Here is a 19047-nt window from a genome sequence, read left to right as displayed (position 1 = left end):
GAGATTACTGTGTTCTCAGTACTTCCAAACCCAAGCATTTTATCTCCCACTCTTGCAACTTCTCCCTTCCCTAGAGGGCTTCACCATTTCCTGGGTAGCCCCAGTTCCAGATTCCAAGCACAATTTAGTAATAGAAAACTTACATTTTATTAGTGTCTTTCACCTCAGAGCGATCTCAAAGTGCACTACAACTCTGCACATACAAAAAAAAACAACATCTCTCTCCACCAATGAAATGCAGACATCTTGAGGACAGAATTGGTGGCAGTTTAACAGCACTGCTCAACAGTAGGTGAAATAAATCTATCCACCTGAAAATGAAGGGGGATTTAAATAGAATGCAATTTCCCTGGCTGGAATATGGCCAGGACACAAAGGTTATTATACTGTTGTGGAAAACGAGTCACACCATCTGTTTCGTTCAAACAGCCTGAGGTCCTTTTATTGAATACAAGCATGCAGGGAGAGGGAGACAGATGGCCACATGCAGATGCCACCCCGGTCTCTCTGTCCTGCCCCTATAATACCAGTCTTATATAGTTTTTTACATCCAAGTCAAATGATACATTTCCTTAATTTTTTTTAATTACTCAAGCATTGTTAATAAAGCCTTATAAGGAGCTAAAATAAACAGTTTCATAATTAGCACTGTGCTAACGCACTTAGTTATTATCAAGATCTGCGGTTTGCTTGTGGCTGCGTTTTGTCTAGGAGCCTTTGCAGGTTTGGGGGGAGGGGTGTACATATAACGGACAGCTAGGGACTTCAGTTAGGCTAGAGGTTGGCCTAGTTCATTATCTGGGTCAAAATACCACGGCCCAGCATATGCAAATGCTCTTAGCTTAAGCTAAGTCTTACAGGATGCAGGCCTGTAGGCCTCTTGCATATAGTGCATAGATCTTGTCACAGGATGGGATGGGGTCAGGTCAACAGTACTTTCCCCCACAATACCAACTCTTGTAGAAAGTGACCTGGGGTCACAAATGAAAGATCCAAGGTATAGGTTCATAGATTCCAAGACCAGAAGGGATCATTGTGATCATCTAATCTGAACTCCTATATAACAGACCATAAAAATTATCCAAAAATAAATTTAGAGCATACCTTTTAGAAGTATATTTAGAAAAACAATTTTGATTTAAAAATTGCCAGTGACTGAGATCAACCATGACATTGGGTAAATTATTCCAATTGCTAATTATCGTCAATGTTAAACATTTACACCTTCTTTCCTGTCTGAATTTGTCTAATTTCAGCTTCAACGTTGTATCTTTCTCTGCTACACTGAAGAGCCTATTATCAAATATTTGTTGCCCATATAGATACTTACAGACATAATCAAGTCACCCCTTAATCTTCTCTTTGTTAAGCTAAACAGAAGGAGCTCCTTGAGTCATTGACTCCAAGGCTTGTTTTCCAATCCTTTAGATAATTCTTGCGGCTCATCTCTGAATTCTTTGACTTATTAACATTGTTCTTGAATTGTGGATGCCAGAACTGGACACAGTACTCCAGGAGTGGTAGCACCAGTGCCAAATACAGAGATAAAATTACCTCCACTCTGACTTGAGATTCCCTATTTGTGCATGTAGGATAGCACAGGCCCTTTTGGCCAAAGCATTGCACCGGGAGCTCACATTTAGCTGGTTCACCTCCACAACACTCAGATCTTTTTCAGAGAGTCACTGCATCCCAGGATAGGGTCTCTCCCATCTTCTAAGTATGGTCTACATTCTTTGTTCCTAGATATATACACATTTCTATTTAGCTATATAAAAATGTATATTGTTTGCTCACACCCAGTTTATCAAGTGATCCAGATTGCTCCATATTAAATGGCCTGTTCTCTACATTATTTACCACTCTCCCAATTTTGAGGTCATCTGAAAACTTTATCAGTGATGATTTTATGTTTTCTTCTGAGTCATTGCTAAAAAAAATGTTAAATACTGTCGGGCCAAGAACCAATCCCTGCAGGACTCCATTAAAAACACATCCATTTGATAACTCCATCAAGACCTACCAGCTAGCTTTTAATCCATTTAATGTGTGCCATGTAGATTCTCTCTCTCTCGTGTTCTAATCAAAAGGTCTTGCAGTACCAAGCCAAATGCCATGCAGAAGTTTAAAAGTGTATTAGATCAACACTGTTCACTTTTATCCAACTTGGAATCTCATAAAAACATCTCAAGCTAGTTTGACAGGATCTATTTTCCATAAACCCATATTGATGGGTATTATATTACCCTCCTTTATTTCTTTATTAAAGGAGCCCCATATCTGCCTCTCCATTATCTTGCCCAGGATCAATGTCAGACTGACAGGCCTATAATTAGCCCATCATTCTGTTAACCCTTTTGAAATATTGGCGTAACATTAACTTTGTCTGTCTTCTGGAACTTCTCCAAGTTTTATTGAAAATCAGCATTAATGCTCCAGTGAGCTCCTCAACCAACTCTTATAAAACTCTTGGATGCAAGTTATCTGGACATGCTTATTTAAAAATGTCTAACTTTAGTAACTGCTGCTTAACAGCCTAAGACACTAGTGGAATGGAAAGAGTGTTATGACCTTATGACATGACTATATTTATTTTCCCCCAAAATTCATAACAGAAACTTCTAGGGAATTCATCAACAGTATCTAGAAGCAAGAAAGGTGACAAAGCAAAGAGACACTAACTCCAATAGCACAGCACTCCTTCATGCCACACTGACGCATTGGGTTTAGTACTGACTTGAGTGGTAAAGCATCCCAAAAAAATCAACACTATTTCACGAAGAACCCTGAGTTTTCAAGAGAGGTCACCCATCCAACAGGAATCTGGGGTCAACTGTACTTGTGAAATCTGACAGAATCACAGCCAGAAGTAGCATGGCTGTAAAATCCCCTTCCCATACTTAGTGCTACCCACTGCTTGTATCAAACACAGAGAAACAGTCATATTGTTCCCCAATAACTTACTCCCATTTCCAGGGCTTGTCGCTGTGCAGCCCTAACCCCAATCCTGCAGATATCAGTCCAAAACCCCATCCTTCCAAGGTTTTGTACAGCTCCAGGTCTTCTACTCACACTGCTTTGGGAAGGGTATATTAACCATAAGGTGAAGTTTACTGTCATATGTAAACTTGGCAACTACAGGGTAATTAATCAGGACCCAAAGGAGAGCCTGGGAGAGAAGGACGAAAGGACAAAGGGCCTGTTAGCAGATGTGGGGGGAAGCAGTATAGTTAATTCCTCTTTACCTGCATGGGTGCTATAGAAAAGCACAAGACACAACTGAGCAATGGTTTTTCCCCTAACTGTACACAAAAGCCATCTAAACCAGGGGTTCTCAACCTCTCTTTCTGAGCCCTCCCTCCTCCCACTATGCTATAAAAACTCCACACCCAGCTGTGCCACAACAACTGTTTTTCTGCATATAAAAGCCAGGACCAGCATTTGGGGGTAGCAAGCAGGGCAGTTGCGGGGCTCCACACCACAGGGAGTTGCTCAGGATTCAGTTTCAGCCCCGAGTCAGGGTGGCAGGGCTCGGAGCCCCAGGCTTCAGCACCATGTGGTCGGGCTTTGGCTTTCTGCCCTGCACCCCAGCAAGTCTAATGCTGGCCCTGCTTGGGGGACCCCCTGAAACCTGCTCACAGCCCCCCAGTGGCCCTGGACCCCTGGTTGAGAACCACTGATCTAAACCAACTTTCTGGATTTAAGTATCCCTACCTCTAATTCTGGAATCTCCCTCTTTACCCTTCACAGCTGCTCTTGGCTCCACTGGACTGTCAAGGGCTCCCTGCTTAGGGCACTAAGACTAAACGGAAAGCCACTTGCACCTTCCCTAGTCTTTACTCTTTCAAGACTTACTGTTTAATACAAATGCCAACTTCCTAATCGCACAAAACTGAACATCCTTGCCCCATCCCTTCCCCGGCTCATTCCACTCCCCTGTCCCTCCATTGCTCACTCTCCCCCACCCTCACTCACTTTCAACAGGCTGGGGCAGGGGTGCAGAAGGGGATAAGGGGTGTGGGTTCAGGGCTGGGGCAGAGGGTTGGCGTGCAGAGTGCAGGCCCAGCCGAGCAGCACTTACCTCAGGCAGCTCCCAGTTGGCAGCACAGCAAGGCTAAGGCAGACTCCCTGCCTGCCCTGGCTTCACATTGCGCCTGGAAGTTCAACTCCTATGTGCAGGAGCCAGAGGGCCCTGTGCGTTGCCTGCCCCAACAGGCACCAGCCCCGCAGCTCCCATTGGCCATGGTTCCTGGCCAATGGGAGCTGCAGAGCCGACGCTCGGTCGAAAACCGGACACCTGGGAACCCTTGTCTCAGCCAGTTGCCATGAGCTGCTGCTAAACCAGGACAGAGAGACATCAACATGATGTCCCGAGAAAGCTGCTCCATGGGCTAAGAACTGGTGGAAAGAGGTTACAAATATTTTCACCCTTACGCAGTACAAAGACTGCAGCCCCAAAGTGCAGCTAGGGAGCTCTATCCCATACAGAATGGGAGCACAACACTGGTCCAGGGTCTTGCCTCTGTTCCTGCCCCTGCCCCTCAATCACACACCAGTTCCCTGCCTGTGATATCAATTATCTCCACAGCAAAACAAGCAGTGGAGCAGTATACCAGGTAGGTGCAGCAGTAGTAGTTGAGCTGTTAACCCCATTAGCACATTGGTGCAGATGACACTATATGGCAGAGTTCCTTTGCCAAAAGCCAGATGAATCTATTCAAATGCTCTTAGCGCAATAGAGTAATAGGAAAAGCCAAAATGCAAGGAATTCAAAGTTCTGCCCCAGTTTTTGCGAGACCAACAGGTGCAGGAAATAGGGTCTCTTGTGAAAAGATGCAGGAACAAGCTAACGGGTTTCAAACTTGCATCCTACCATTAAGAGTATTTTGTGGGTATAATGAACATCTGCAGTGAAGAGAAGCTAACCTAAGACTAGTCCAGCTCCTTTTCTGAGAATTCAACACATGGAACCTGTTGGAAAGGGAATAGCGTAATGCAATCTTAGCCAGTTGCCTTATGCATGGAAGGGGCTGCAAAAGGCATCTGCTGATGCCCAAAAAGGTGGGGATAGGAGGAAGGGAGAAAGATGCAAGAAGAAAAACACCACAGTAGAGAAAACAGAGCAGAGTCCAATGGGTAGAACAAGATGGTCTGATAGCTCCTTTCCTTTAAGGCTCTTCAAGTGCCAAAGGCGGAAGGAGACAAGAGAAGAAACGGAGGTCACACAGTTAGACTTAGTGGGACCCCTCAGCCTTCTTACTGCCTAATGGTGAAATGCTAAAGTAACAATCACTATAGCATAAACAGTTACTGTGTAAGAGCCATTTTCCACTTTATTATTCTTTGACAAGACTTCTCCTAAGCTTCAGCAGAGCTGCTACTGTTATCTGTGGGAGTATGCAGCTCTAACTGTGGAGTCCCAGCCCATAAACCCTATCATCACAGTGCCTCTCTAATTCCTATGGGAGCTGTATGGATGTAGCCAAGGGCATCATCTGGCCCTGCTTCAAGAACATTATTTGACTTCCCTACCCAAACACCACAGAGATAGCATGGAACTAGGCCTCATCTCTTTTTACATGAGGACACTCAGGCACAATCAGGGAAGTGAGCTGCCCAGGAGACTCAGCAAATGGCTAACCAGGCAGTAGAATCCAAGCCACCCGACTCAGAATACTGTGCTTTTACCACAAGACCATCCTTCCTCTCTTTAAGCTCAAAACCCCAGTCTAATGTAAGAGAAGTGATGAGCCAGTGGTGATAACCCTAGCTTAACCCCCCAAGTGGATCCGCTTGTCCATGGCCGCTATGCTGGATGGAGGTGCCTGGGAAAGGATCATGAGAATGATCCCCAGCCATCCACTGCAGGAATTCATTATGCTCCCCAAACAGCCAGGGCCTGCTAGGCAGGGGTTACTAGGGGCGTGGGGGACTGGGCTGCTGCAGCAGGCTCTGGCCACAGCACATCCTGTGAGGTAATGTGAATTCCTTGGCTCGCAGGGAGCACCTGAATTCTTTGGAAACCACAGGAATCCAGCAGAGAAAAGGTAAATATCCCAGCGGAGCCAGTGCTAATTAGCAAGCAGGGCTACTGAAGGAGGGGGCACTGCAAACTCTGGAGTTCAGTGAGCTCAGATGGCAGGAAGGCAGCCCACTGTCAGACATTATGAGGTTCAGCTGCCAGCTCAGACATTACTGGAACTCTCGTGTCATTCTAAAGTACACATTCACCTCCCCCTCAGCTACTGCTCCTTGAGCCCTTCACAAGCACATTTGGTTTTCAGCTCAATTTGTTGCTTTACAAAAAAATTCTCAATTTCAGTGAAAGTCAGGCTACAAAGTTCCTGCTGGGCTGGAACCCTTCCAGTGGTTCAGGATCAGAAATAGAGCTGACAAAAAAAAAAAAAAAAAAAAGGCAGAAAATTCAGGTAGTAAAGACCAAGTTTAAAACAAAACTGAAAAGAAAAACCAGACATTTTTCTAGAACACCAAAAACGATCATTGTGCATCAACACCCCCTGATGGTCACAGCAGCAAGGCACACATTTCCCAAAGCCACCATGCAGGATGGGGGCACAAACACAAACAGGAAGTCCCTGAAAAAGATTCAGGTTAATTTCCATTTCATAATAAGCTAGACAGAGGGAAAAACTGGGAAGGACAGAATGAAACCCCCATTTTGCAAGCTATGGGCAGTGGAAACCATTCAAACCCTAACTGTGACCCCGCCCCCCGCCCGCATTCCAAGCACAAGGCTTTCTGATTCCCCTTCAATCAGAAACAGAAAACAAAAACAAAATTAAGACAACCAGACAATTTCACAGCCGGTCAGAAGAGACATCTACCTGCTAGTACATGGCTATGCAGTCCCCTGGGCTACAATGAGGCATTCAAAATCAGTTTGATGCCTCTTTGAATACCCTCCCCCGTGGGTTATCTTTTTGGTCTGGTCTAGACTAAGATTTAAAGGTGTGTATTTGAACATGTTAGCTAACATAATTCAAAAGTCTACAGCAGACCTAGGCTCCCCAAAGCTCTAACTATCCAAGATTGGAAGTCTTTCTAGAAGATATGTTCTAGCTCATTCAGAAGTCATGGGCTTGATGCAGAAATCACTGGGTGAAATTCTATGTCAGTGTCATATAGGAGATTAGACTAGATCATAATAATCCCTTTAGTCTTAAATCTTAATCCTGATCAGTTTAGCACATATTAAAAGCAACGTGTTTTGACTACATTAGGTTTTTAAAAATGTATCAGCTAACATGTTCTAATGATACACCTTTAAATCAAATCTGGACAAGACCTTAAGGAACAGCATGGCATACCCCTGTCTGTCTCACACTAGAGAAGCCCTGTTCTTGTTTCAGGCACCAACAGAGAACTGAAAGACCACCACCCATTCAAAATGATTGGCCAGCTTTCCTTCATAGAAGGGACACAGGACTGAAATAGTGGACTACTATGGATTAGGAACATTGACAGAGTTGGGAGCTGGGCAAGACCAGAATAGCAGGGGGCACTACAAGGCAAGATAAGATGCACTGACAGAGCTGTTTGATGCTGTTAGTTCTGGTGCTGCTCTGAAAGCTGGACTCTCAGCTTCAATGGCCTAAGGTTACACCCCACAAAAAACTTCCTCTGAGGAAAGAGCAAACCACAAAAGAGCCTGCTCTTGTGTCTGGCACCTCAGGTCAGGGCACCCTGAATTCTGCCCAACACACTTCTCAAAGCAAGAAAACAGGACTTCAGCAATAGAAATGGAACAGCTGCATTCAGAACTTCTGAGAAGGTTCAAACGCCTGAATAACCCAGAAGGTTTCATCATTGGATCTCTGCTTCCCCACTGCTGCCCGAGGGAGCTTTCCTATGCCCCACCTCCTGCCATTCCACATAGATGGGAACACACAGCAATGCAGCATCAGAGCCTAAACCTATTTCCTCTGTTCCAGAACCTCACTTCCAAACCTGGATCACCTCATGTCAAGTCAGGGTGTACTCTGGAAGCCAGACACAGGGAGGTTTCTACTCAGGCAAACAGGCATCAGCTGATGCATGCTATTTAGTCCCTCCTCAAGTCAAGAAAAGTCTGTCCTATGGAGCCTCCACATGTTCTATTATCAGTAACTCTTCTCTGCCAAGAGGCACCAGCCACTGGGGCTCCCTGAGGGATGACAGAGCTGTACACTGGCTTTCAGTGGGATATAGCAGAAGCTGGCAAGGGAACAAATACAGAAGTCACATTTTGGAAACTAGCCAGGTTTTGGGAAAAACTGCAGAATACAGGTACAATGTCATTGCTCTGGTCAGCAAGGGAGGTCCCTAAACCTGGCCTCTACATGCACAAAGCCCTCACCCCCACTACATCTATGCCACGTCCACTGTGCCACAGTATGCTTTTACCACATATCACTCCCCAGACCTCCCAGGAGCCCCACCACATCGTTTCCACTCTTAAACACTGCAGCTTCTACAATGGGGGAGGAAAAGCAGCCTCCAGTCACAGCCACAAGTGTTGAATCCTTCTCCTTCACAGTCTGAGGTTGTCCCAGCCTTAGCCAAAGCACCAATAGTCTGTAAGCCCTTAAAGGGGTCTCTCTAGGCATTTATACTACACCAGAAAGACAAACAAGAACCTGGAGCTCCAGGATCCTCTGTGTCCAGGCACACAAATCCAGGGCAAGAGGAAAATCACCACAAGACCCTGAAAACAACCAAGGTTGCTAGTGCCACCTGGAGGCCACACATAGGAGGAAATATCTAATCTCTCACATTCCCCCACCCTTAACCTCCATTATATGACTGACACTGTTTCTGTTCCATCCAATTGCTAGATATACCCTGGGGGATTGCCATCACTTGCTGCACCTACTCGCCAGCCCCGGAGATTTATGGAGGGAGGAGGAGGTTGACGAGTCATTAGGGAAGCTGATAGAAGTAGGCTTATTCTTGTCATTTAAAAGTACTCCATATAAGCCACACTGTGAACTATCAACTGTGGGGCAGCAGCAGAGCTATGGGTCACTCTACCAGGGGTCAGGCTAGTTCCCTGACCTAGGGTGACACACCCAGGGATGTGCTTCTGATTTTACCTTTGGCACCAATTCTATAATCATGCATCAGGTATCCTGTAGCTGGAGGAACTATATGTCTACAAGAGACCTGGTCTTTGACAGTAGCATGCAGACCCTCCACAATGCCCCACAGCAGACAGACTGGCCTCCACTTACATTAGCCCCTTCTCAAAAAGAATACAAGGTGTGGATGTGGGAGCAGAGAAAGTACAGTTGCTTACCCTACAGTAACTAGTTCAAGATGTGCTTTCGGCACAGATTCCACTCTTGGTGCCCATGCACCACATGTGCTTGAGTCAGATTTTTTTTGGCCAGTGGTGTCCATCTGGTGGTCATGCCTGTGCCCTTGCAACCTCCCCATCTGAGGGCACAAATGGCTGAATGGACCCAACTGCTTCACCAATACAAAAGCCCACATGATAGAACTCCCCATTAGCAGATGAGGGCGAGTTGTGAAATCTGTGTGGACAACACATCTCAAAGAGCCACAGTTGCTGTGGGATAAGTAGCCATTCTTTGAGCAATTGCCAATGGATTCCACTCATAGTGACTAACAAGCAGCTGTCTATTTGCTTAGAGGCAGGTAGGAGTCCTGCTTGAATAGTGACTGCAGGACAATCCTACCAAAATTGGAAGTCTGGAGACCCATACTAGATCAAGTATGGGAATATTACTCAAACAAGCAATTTAAGGTGTCTGAGCCCTAGTGGAAAGAGCTCTGATATGGCCTAACTCACAGCAAGTCCTTACACTGCAAGACCCACTTGGAAGGTCACGCTTTGATTTTGTCAGCAAATGCAACTAGTGTGTATGTGTTGCCAAATGACTTTGTTCTATCCAAATAGAAAGACAATACCTTCACTACATCTAGTGTGTGAAGCTTTGCTTTATCCCAGGTTAGAGCAAGGCTTAAGGAAGAATAAAGAGGTGAATGGACTGATTTACACAGAACTCAGACAACATTGGGTAGAAACAGAGTAAGGTCTAAGGAGAACCCTGTCCTTGTGATATACTTCATACAGGGGAGCTGACATACAAGCCTCAATTTCCCCATCCCTCCTAGCTGAGGTAATGTCAATGAAAACCATTTTCCTAGCAGCCAGCTGTTAAAAGGGAGCAGGTTGCTAAAGACTCAGAGGGGACACATTAACCCTGCCAGTGCCACATTAAGGTCCCATGGAGGACAGGGCTCTCAAACAGTGGGAAAAAACATGCATGAGAACCTTCAGTAACAGTCACTGGAGAGGGGGGAAACAGTGTGGCCACAGATAGGAGAGCAATTTGCAGATACTGCTGTCAGATTGACTCTTATGGAGCTGATGGAAAGTCCAGATAGCAATTCTGGACTAGTTGCTAGCCCTGAAGTAAAGGCTAGTGCGGTCAGGGAGAAAGCTGGTGCTGAGAAGCTCATATAGAAAAATATACAGCTATATATATTGTGAGGTGAAATGTGGAGGTATGCAAGAAATCAGATTTCTGAAAGGGGTAGAGTAGTCTCAAAAGGTTAAGAGTCACTGATATAGGGCATTGCTGTGGTGTTGAATCAGCAATTCCAGCTGATGGACATTAAGAAGGGATAGAAAAAGCTGCATGCCAGGGAGATTGCCCTGACCTCTAAAACGTGTGTGTGTGCAGACTTGCTATCTGAGCAGACCGTAGTCCTTGACTTTTCAGTGGCTCAAGCAGAACCCTTCCTGAGTGAAGGCATGTTACCAGCATCTTTGTAGGAAGAGACAGATAATGGAACTCCACGGCATATCTAAAGTGGTTTTGTTCATCATATGACAATTCTTGTGGGACCATGACCATCATGTCCATGCGGTGTCTGCTGGAGATAGGGTGACGAGACAGCAAGTGTGAAAAACTGGGACGGGGGGAGGAGGGGGTAAAATAGGAGCCTATATAAGAAAAAGGCCCAAAAATTGGGGCGGTCCCTATAAAATCAGGACATCTGGTCATCCTAGCTGGAGAGCTACTGATCTCAGCAACTTCCTGCCTAGATCAATACTGTAGTCTGGCATACTGTGTGATTAGAAGTGTAAATGGCTATGTGCCCTAGAAGCCTCAGACATCCTTGTTTGTGGTGTTGGGTGGGCTAAAACTGACTGGGTGGTCTCATTGTATGAAATCTTTCCTATGGAAGATAAGCCCTCACTAATTTGGAGTCTAACAGACCATAGACTTCACCTGAGCAGTTTGAATGTGAGGATTTCACTCTGTTCCTTTTGAAACCTGAAAAGATACAGAATTTCAGGATTGTCTGTGCTAAATCATCTGTTGTGGTGATCTTCCTTGAATTAGCCAATTGTCCAGGTAAAGGCGTACCTGGATTCTTGTCTCCTTAGATGAGCTGCCACTAATGACAGCCATGTAGTGAAAACCGTTAGAGCTGTAGAGTGGCCAAAAGGTCAGAACTCTGTATTGGTAATGGGATGTTCCTATCAGGAATCGCAGGGATTTTTGTGAACCAGATATATGGAGATATGAAAATAGCCATTTAGATTTTATGGAATAGCTTGTATCTTTCGACCTACAGCATGCCTTTCATTAGAAGTTGGTCTACCATTTTGCATCTGAAATAGTATGCAAAGGGGTCGAGACAAAGATCCGGGGGGGGCGGGGGGGAAGAGGGAGGCAGATGAAGAAGCAGGTTCTACAGCCTCTTTTCTTCTTTAGGATTCAGAAGCGGGAATAAAATCACTTGCTCCTGAACTCCAAGGGCAGTTCCTCCCCTGGCTCCTGCTCCCAGTTGTACGAGAAAATTTATTTCCTGCCTCAACAATCTCTTGCAAGAGGTGTCCCTGGAAAGACACCAGAAGGGGAGAAGAGGGTTGGAAGAGACTGAAGATGCATGGGACATCTCTTCCTTATGATCTGAAGGAGTCAGTGGTCCAAGGTAATTCCAGCCCAAGCTTCTTGAAAATATGTGGTTACCAAGGGTGGTAAAGGGGAGTGGGGTGGCAGGGGGTGTAAAATAGATCTTGTGGTCCAACCAGGCTCCTAATGATAGTGTTAGACCTGCTGCCCATTCAAAGCCCCAGACTTCAGGGCAGCTGAGTAGGAGCCAATGGGTTACCAATAATGAAATCTCTACATCAGGGGTCAGCAACCTGCAGCACATGAGCTGATTTTTACTGGCACGCTGCTGCCAGCCAGGGTCCTGGCTGCCATCCCCCGCTCAGCCCGCTGCCAGCCTGGGTGAATAGAACCCCAGGCCAGTACTGGGCTGAGCGGGCCTGGCAGCTGGGACCCTGGTTGGCAGGAGCTGGCGGATGGAACTCCAGACCAGCGGTGGGCTGAGCTGCTCAGCCTGCTGCCGAGCTGAGGTTCTGTCCACCAGTGTAGCGTATTAAACTTCTCCTGCAAGTAGTGCATTCCTATGGGAGCACCAGGACTGGCAGCTGTAAGTAGTATGCCATAAGTAGCACATTCCTATGGGGAGAAATTTAATACAATACACCAGGGCAAGGAAGGCTGTGCCTCCCCAAACAGCCACCCACTTCCTACCCCCTGACTGCCCCCCTCATAACACCTGACCCATCCAACACACCCCTCTACTCCTTGTCCCCTGCCCACCCTGTCCTGGCACGCCCTGCCCCCTGACTGCACCCCTCAGAACCCTCCACCCATCCAACCCCCACTGCTCCTTGTCTGACTGCCCCCTCCCAGGACCCCTCCACCCCATCCAAGCCCCCCTGCTCCCTGTCCCCTATCCACACCCCTGACACTCCCATGTCTATCCAACCACCCCTGTTCCCCATCCCCTTACCATGCCGCTCAGAGCATCAGGACTGGCAGCTGTAAGTAGTACATTCCCCTGGGGAGCAATTTAATACACTACACTTGGCCCTGCTCAGCCCGCTGACAGTCTGGAGTTCTTAAAATATATTCTCTCACCCCTTTGATAAGGGGTGAGAGAATATAATGTAATTGTATTACACTACAATTAGCTTAAACTTTGTTTGTATATTACAGTAATCGTTAAGTACAACTTTGTTTCGTCAAACCTATATATTAACGTGATACATTTATGTGCCTGTGCTTGATGTGGGTTTTCGATGATTTACCTTCTAAAAATATCTCACGTCTCGCACCCCGAGAAAAGGCATCTCATGCCCCCTAGGAGGTACGTGCATCCCAGGTTAAGAACCACTATACTAAACTGATAAGATAAGCATTTTAATTTAATTTTAAATGAAGCTTCTTAAACATTTTTAAAACCTTGTTTACTTTACATACAATAGTTTAGTTACATAATATAGACTTTAGAGAAAGACCTTCTAAAAAACGTTAAAATGTATTATTGGCAAGCAAAACCTTAAGAGTGAATAAATGAAGACTTGGCACACCACTTCTGAAAGGTTGATGACCCCTGCTCTACATCTTTCTTTGAGGCTCAGACAATCATGGAGATTGGTAATACTGCATTGAGAAACACTTCCTGAGGTATGGCTGTTGCTTGCATTGCTTTCTTTTAAGGCAGTGGTTCTCAACCTGGGTGTATGCAGAGGTTTTCCAGGGAGTACAACTCCTCTAGATATCTGCCTAGTTTAACCAGCTACATAGAAAGCACTAGCAAAGTCAGTACAAACTAAAATTTCATGCAGTAGTCTGGAAACGTTGAGAACCACTGTTTTAGGGGATGGGACAGAGCCCTGAAGATCAGAGTTGCCTGGAATTCTTCAAAAGTATGTAGTGCCTCATCAGTGCCACTGCTAAATAGATGCTTCCTTCAAATGGGAGGGCCTCAATTATTGCTTGGACCTCCCTTGGGATCCCCAAGGGCTGAAGCCATGACCACCTCTTCATGGATATTGATGTTGCCATTATTTGCACCTCTTATCAGATAGGTTTAGTGCAGCCTGTAGAGATGTTTAGCAGTTAACTGGCCATCAGCCATAAGAAATTGTGGTTCCTCCTGATGCTTCTCAGGTAGTTTAGCCATCAAATTGGATAGCTGTCCAAATTAAAAAAAAAATCTTGTGGGAGTAGTGTTTGGTAGTTTGCTTCCTTCATTTGTAGGCTTTCAACCAACAAAGTTGATCTTTTGTGGGGTCCTCTCACATGGGTATTTTGGAGGACTTACTGTTTTGCTCTCTGATACAGCTTGTACCACAAGAGTGCCAGATATGGGATGCTAATAAAAATATTCAGAGGCCTGATATCTTCTGTCTGCTTTCCTGAAGTTAGTAGACAGAAATTGGTGTGTGCCACATCCATCTGGCATGTTACAGTAGACCATTGCTGACTGGTACAGCCAACTTTCCTCAAGTTAGATCAAGTATATCCAAGAGTTTACATAGTCCTGCCTCAGAGCAGGTGACTTGACTATGACCTACTGAGATCCCTTCCAGTCTTACATTTCTATGATTCTCTTCTACAGTCTCTGCAGGGTATTAGCCATCTGTTTTTTATCAGGTCCTAGAAGACACAGAATTAATCCTCCTAGGCTAGTGAAGGTATGTTCACTGCCTCATCAGGGCAGGACAACATTGGAGCTGGGATTTGATGCTCCTGTTCAGGAGAATGCTGTTCTTTTCCATTCTCCTCCTCTTGCCTCCCCAGCAGCCATAGAACTCAATTCACCTATGGAAGCTGAATTTGTCTCTTCAGTGACGGAGACCTAGCTCTGGATACAGTGAGGAATGCTGGCTTTCAGAAATAGGGCTGAATATCCCCAGGGGATCCAGTATGATCAGGGAAGGTAGGAGAGTGTGGAGGAGGGCACATCAAGGATACCAGGATGGGTGCTCCCTATGACTGTGTTCTTAGCTCCTCTAACTGAATAATATCTAGATTTTCTCCTGGACTTCCTCTGAGCTATCCAGAGGGGAGATGAAATATGAGGGGATGATTTCACAATACATTTTAGGGAAGAGGAGAAGGAATATACATCCTCTAACAGAAGAAGTCTGTCAGAAGTACCCTGCCTATGAACCAGGTAGGTTTGCACAGAGGTCTCTTTCCTAGCCAAACATGGAGGTTCTAAAGTTGCGGAGGGGGTAATTACCTCCTTGAATCTCTTAACATTGGGCCCAGTACTGGGCCCACCAAACAAGGCGATAAATGTATAAGCGCCAGATACAGAAGTACACAGTGCTGTGGCTAGTACAAGAGGGAGTACATTCCTAAGCCTTAGATGGTACCACCTGAGCTGCCTTAAATATCAGCACTGAGGTACCATCAAGTGTGTCTTATCCAACTTATATCAACTGAAGTCAAAACAAGTCATAACTTCTCACCTTCCCTGACACCAGCAGGAGGCCCAACCTGTGTCTGGCATCATCTCTGGAACAGTGCTCCTTCCTGCTTCTACCAGACATCAACGCTGATGTACTGGTGGACAAATTAGGCCTTTCAGAGGAAGTGGCCTGGGAGTGTAGCTCACCAGGGCACTGAGGGAGACGAACAGACCCACAAACTGAGGCTTCTCTAAAGATATTCCAGAGTCTGAGGAAGCCTGCACTGACTTCTCCAGCAGGAAAAGCTTCAGCTTCCCCTCATTCACTCACTGTCTGGGTGCGCCTGGAGAAGTAACCACCATGAAACAACATTCCACAATGTGTCCTTCCCTAAGGCACATCGGGCACTGACAGCATCCATCGCTGATCGACAGTCACACAAGGGACAGGTTTTAAACCTTGGTGACTTTAGCCTTTGCCATGATCTAAAAGCCCCTATATGGGGTAGACATTAAGAGCAGCGGGGGATTACGCGTAAAATGACAAAAATCCACATTTCTTGTTTTTTAAAATATACTTGTACCTGTGCCAACTGGCAAAAGGAAACAACTAATTCTCACTCACTAATGAGCTAATCCTAAAATCAAAGGTGAATCATAGACTGCTCAAGAGAAGTAGACAGTGCTGGGGCTCCACGGATAGCAAGAAGGAACTGAGAGATGATAGAGTCCACTTTGCCTGGGAGTAGTTGGGGGAAGGGTATCTAGGGACCAGGCATGGCCCAACTGACACTAGCTAAAAAGAATCTGATCAAGTGCATGGGGTGCAGGTGCACCAAAAATGGAATCTGTGTGGACAATCACTCCAAGATTTGTTTATCAAGGCTTTTCCCCTCCCATAACCATATCAAAATCAGTCACTTCCCCTTTGGGCACATCACCACTAAATACCTACAACTAAAACTTTGAGGCACTCCTTCTCTGCCAGGCCTCTGAATGAAAGATGAGCAGGGCAAGGGTACAGAGAAGCTCTCTTGATCCTAGAGCTTCAGGTTCAACTGCTTTGAGGGAAGGGGTGTGAATCCTACCTGGCTAGTCCTTCCTCGTAGAGGTAGACAACGAGCGGATCATAGGACGTCACCAGTACATACAGGCGCACATCAAATTTGAAGTCTGGAAGAGGATTAGCAGGAATCAGTGACCACAAATACTTCCCAAGAGCCTCCAGACTCTGCACCCAGCTGAGTGGGGAGCGGCAGACCCTTCTGAGGGCAATGGAGGTGTAAAATAGACAGCAGAGTCTATCAGCTTCTGCTGACTTGAGATGTTCAGAACTTCCCCAACAGGGAAACTCCCTGGGTTTGAGGAATCTTCCCCCCCCCCCATAGGTAAATCTCTCCAGCACCTTAGAACTATCAAAGCAGGTACGGCAGCCCAAATAGCTACCCATAGGCTGCTGAGACCATCTGGTCAGGCAATTCAGAGGAAGAAGTCAATTCCTACACACTCACCATCTATGAGCAGGGGGTTGTTGATGTAGCGGGACACCAGGATATTCTCTTCCAGGGAAATCTGGTTTGGCTACAGAACAAGACACAGCATCAGTCCAAAAAGCGAGGAAACCATGAATCCAAGGGCTGACTTTACCAAGAGCCTTTCCATTCTAAAGTCATTCTGTGCCATTACAGCTGCTGCTAGGGAAAAGGCTGGCCAGTAAGAGGGTATTTAGGGTAATTAGACCCTGATCAGAAGCTTAATCAGGGTGTTATTACATTTCCAAAGAACCTGCCATCCCAGAGATCCCAAAGTGCTTTACACATAATATATAAATTTAAAACCACACACACACACGTGTCCTCCTGAATTGGTCTCAATAGCTGTTTAACCGCTCCACAGTGATTATACACAAGTTAGGGGCTGGAAGTCTCAGAAATGAGAGTCACATTGACTTCCTAATACTCTGGTGTTAGGTATATTGACCAAGCACAGGATTAGGGGGCTTACTTTCTTCTCAGGCATCCAGGACTGGTGATTGGTGGAGGCAGATCCAGAATAGAAGGACTAAATCCTAAGCCAAGATTTTAATTTTGAGGGTCTCCAGCATATGGAAGGAGCAGAGTCAAGAGTGGGGGAGATGACCTCCTCACACCTTCAATCTCTGGGGCCAGATCCAGGGCTGTTACCCAGCTACTCACCCTGCCTAGCTAAGCTCCCCTTATCCCAGTGTCAGACAGCAGTGACGCTGCTGTACTGACATGGGAGCTCAGGATAGGAAGCTCCATTATAGCTTTATGACAAATACACATCAAAGCCCTGGGCAACCAGATACGCTCTTCAGCATCACAGGCACAGGTCACTGACTGGGGAGGGAAGCTGTGCAACTTGCAGGCAGCAGCAACCTCTTCAGGAGACTTTTACTCTTCACTGTCTGTAAATCCCTTTCTGCCCCTTGCCACTAAAAATGGTTCAGATTGGTTAACAGATTCTTGTCCCAGTTTGTGAAGGAGCCAACTCTAATCCACCTCCCTGTCTTTCACTCACTTGTGTCTGGAGATCCACATTTCCCTTGGCCTGAGCAGGAGCAATCTAGGTTAACTAAAGAGTCAGAGAGCTCAGGCTCTCTTGGTATGTCTCAGAAATGGCAGCCTGTTTTACTCTGGATCAGAGAAATAGTTGAGGATTTTTATTTTTTTTAAAAAACCACTTTCCATGAATAGATTCTAGAAAACACTGTGTGGAGATCACACTAAGAAAAGTGAAATCTTTGGGCCAAACCAGCTGACATACTACTGGAACAGATATACAAAGAGATCCCAGGAGGGCCCTTTCCTCAGTTCATGGCTACCTGCCCATCACTTGAGCATGCACTCCCTCTCCTTCAAACAAAGAGCAAAGCGGAGTGCAGCTCTGGAAAGAGTTACTTCATGCACTTGGCTAGCTGCTCCCTTATTCCATGGGAAAGGATCCAGGTAGAGGACAGATGAGGCAACCTGGCCCCTTCACTGCAGGGACAGAGGAGGGAGTAAATGAACACAAAGTGACTCAGCAACCAGCTTGGTAGTATGCCAGGAACATTTGCCTGTTAGTCCCTAAGGCTTGGAATCCCCTCAAACCCTCTCAGCTCCAGTTGAGACTCAATTGCCACTAGTGAGAAATTGATTCTCTGCACAGCATGCAAAGGGCAAGGCAACTACTACAGCCAGCACACTGTGCTCAGAGCATCAGCCCTCAGGAGAGGCCTGGCACCATTGGCACCATGAATCCCAGAGCTCTCTGTGTCCAGAGCACAGAACAAAGGCCTCTCCCTGCCACTCCCATAATGGGGGATTTCATTTTGCTGAAAGTTATTCAACTAATTGGGGCGATCAAACAGCCATGGGAGAAGACAACTCAGGGTCAGTGAAGGCAATGATGAATATGGGATTCAGCTCTCCATGTCAGACAGCCTGGGATCCGCACTCAGCTTTCTGGGAGTCTTCCCCAAGGCAGCCTGCACCATTAGGGAAGCCCAGGATGCAGCTGCACAGCTATTCATATTGCATCAGGAACAGTCTTCTGGTTATTGCTGCATCTGAGACTTAAAAGGTATATGTTGCAGGACATGAATCATGGAAAAACAGGATGCTGTGGGGCATGCCAGCTGCTTGGGGGTGCTGATCACCTACCAGGTACATAATGGTGCTGAAACTGACAGCAGTGCCACCTGCTGGTGAGATTACCATGGCACTTGCTAAAGGTGACAGTGGGAGGGAATGGAATGCAGCAGCATCTGGGGAAGGTCAGCATTCTGCT

The 19047-nt window shown here is 46.1% G+C and overlaps 1 protein-coding gene across 12 annotated transcripts in view; it reads right to left on the bottom strand.

Moving 5' to 3' along the window:
* Positions 1-19047, bottom strand: part of TTLL5 (tubulin tyrosine ligase like 5) — a 210238-nt gene that overhangs the window by 177970 nt on the left and 13221 nt on the right. For all 12 annotated transcript variants that reach the window (XR_012159502.2, XR_012159503.2, XM_073349243.1 and 9 more), the window contains exons 8-9: positions 16767-16836; positions 16344-16428 (exon numbers count right to left, since the gene is read on the bottom strand). Coding sequence is in view for 10 of the 12 variants with exons in the window: in XM_073349243.1 (XP_073205344.1) it covers positions 16344-16428; positions 16767-16836 (155 nt within the window). In the remaining 2 variants the exon portion in view is untranslated. The remainder of the gene's footprint in view (positions 1-16343; positions 16429-16766; positions 16837-19047) is intronic.

The sequence above is a fragment of the Lepidochelys kempii genome, chromosome 6 (assembly GCF_965140285.1).
Source record: "Lepidochelys kempii isolate rLepKem1 chromosome 6, rLepKem1.hap1, whole genome shotgun sequence".
Taxonomy (NCBI): domain Eukaryota; kingdom Metazoa; phylum Chordata; order Testudines; family Cheloniidae; genus Lepidochelys; species Lepidochelys kempii.
The sequence above is the reverse complement of the archived record's forward strand: the minus strand, read 5'-3'. Positions and strand labels throughout refer to the sequence as shown.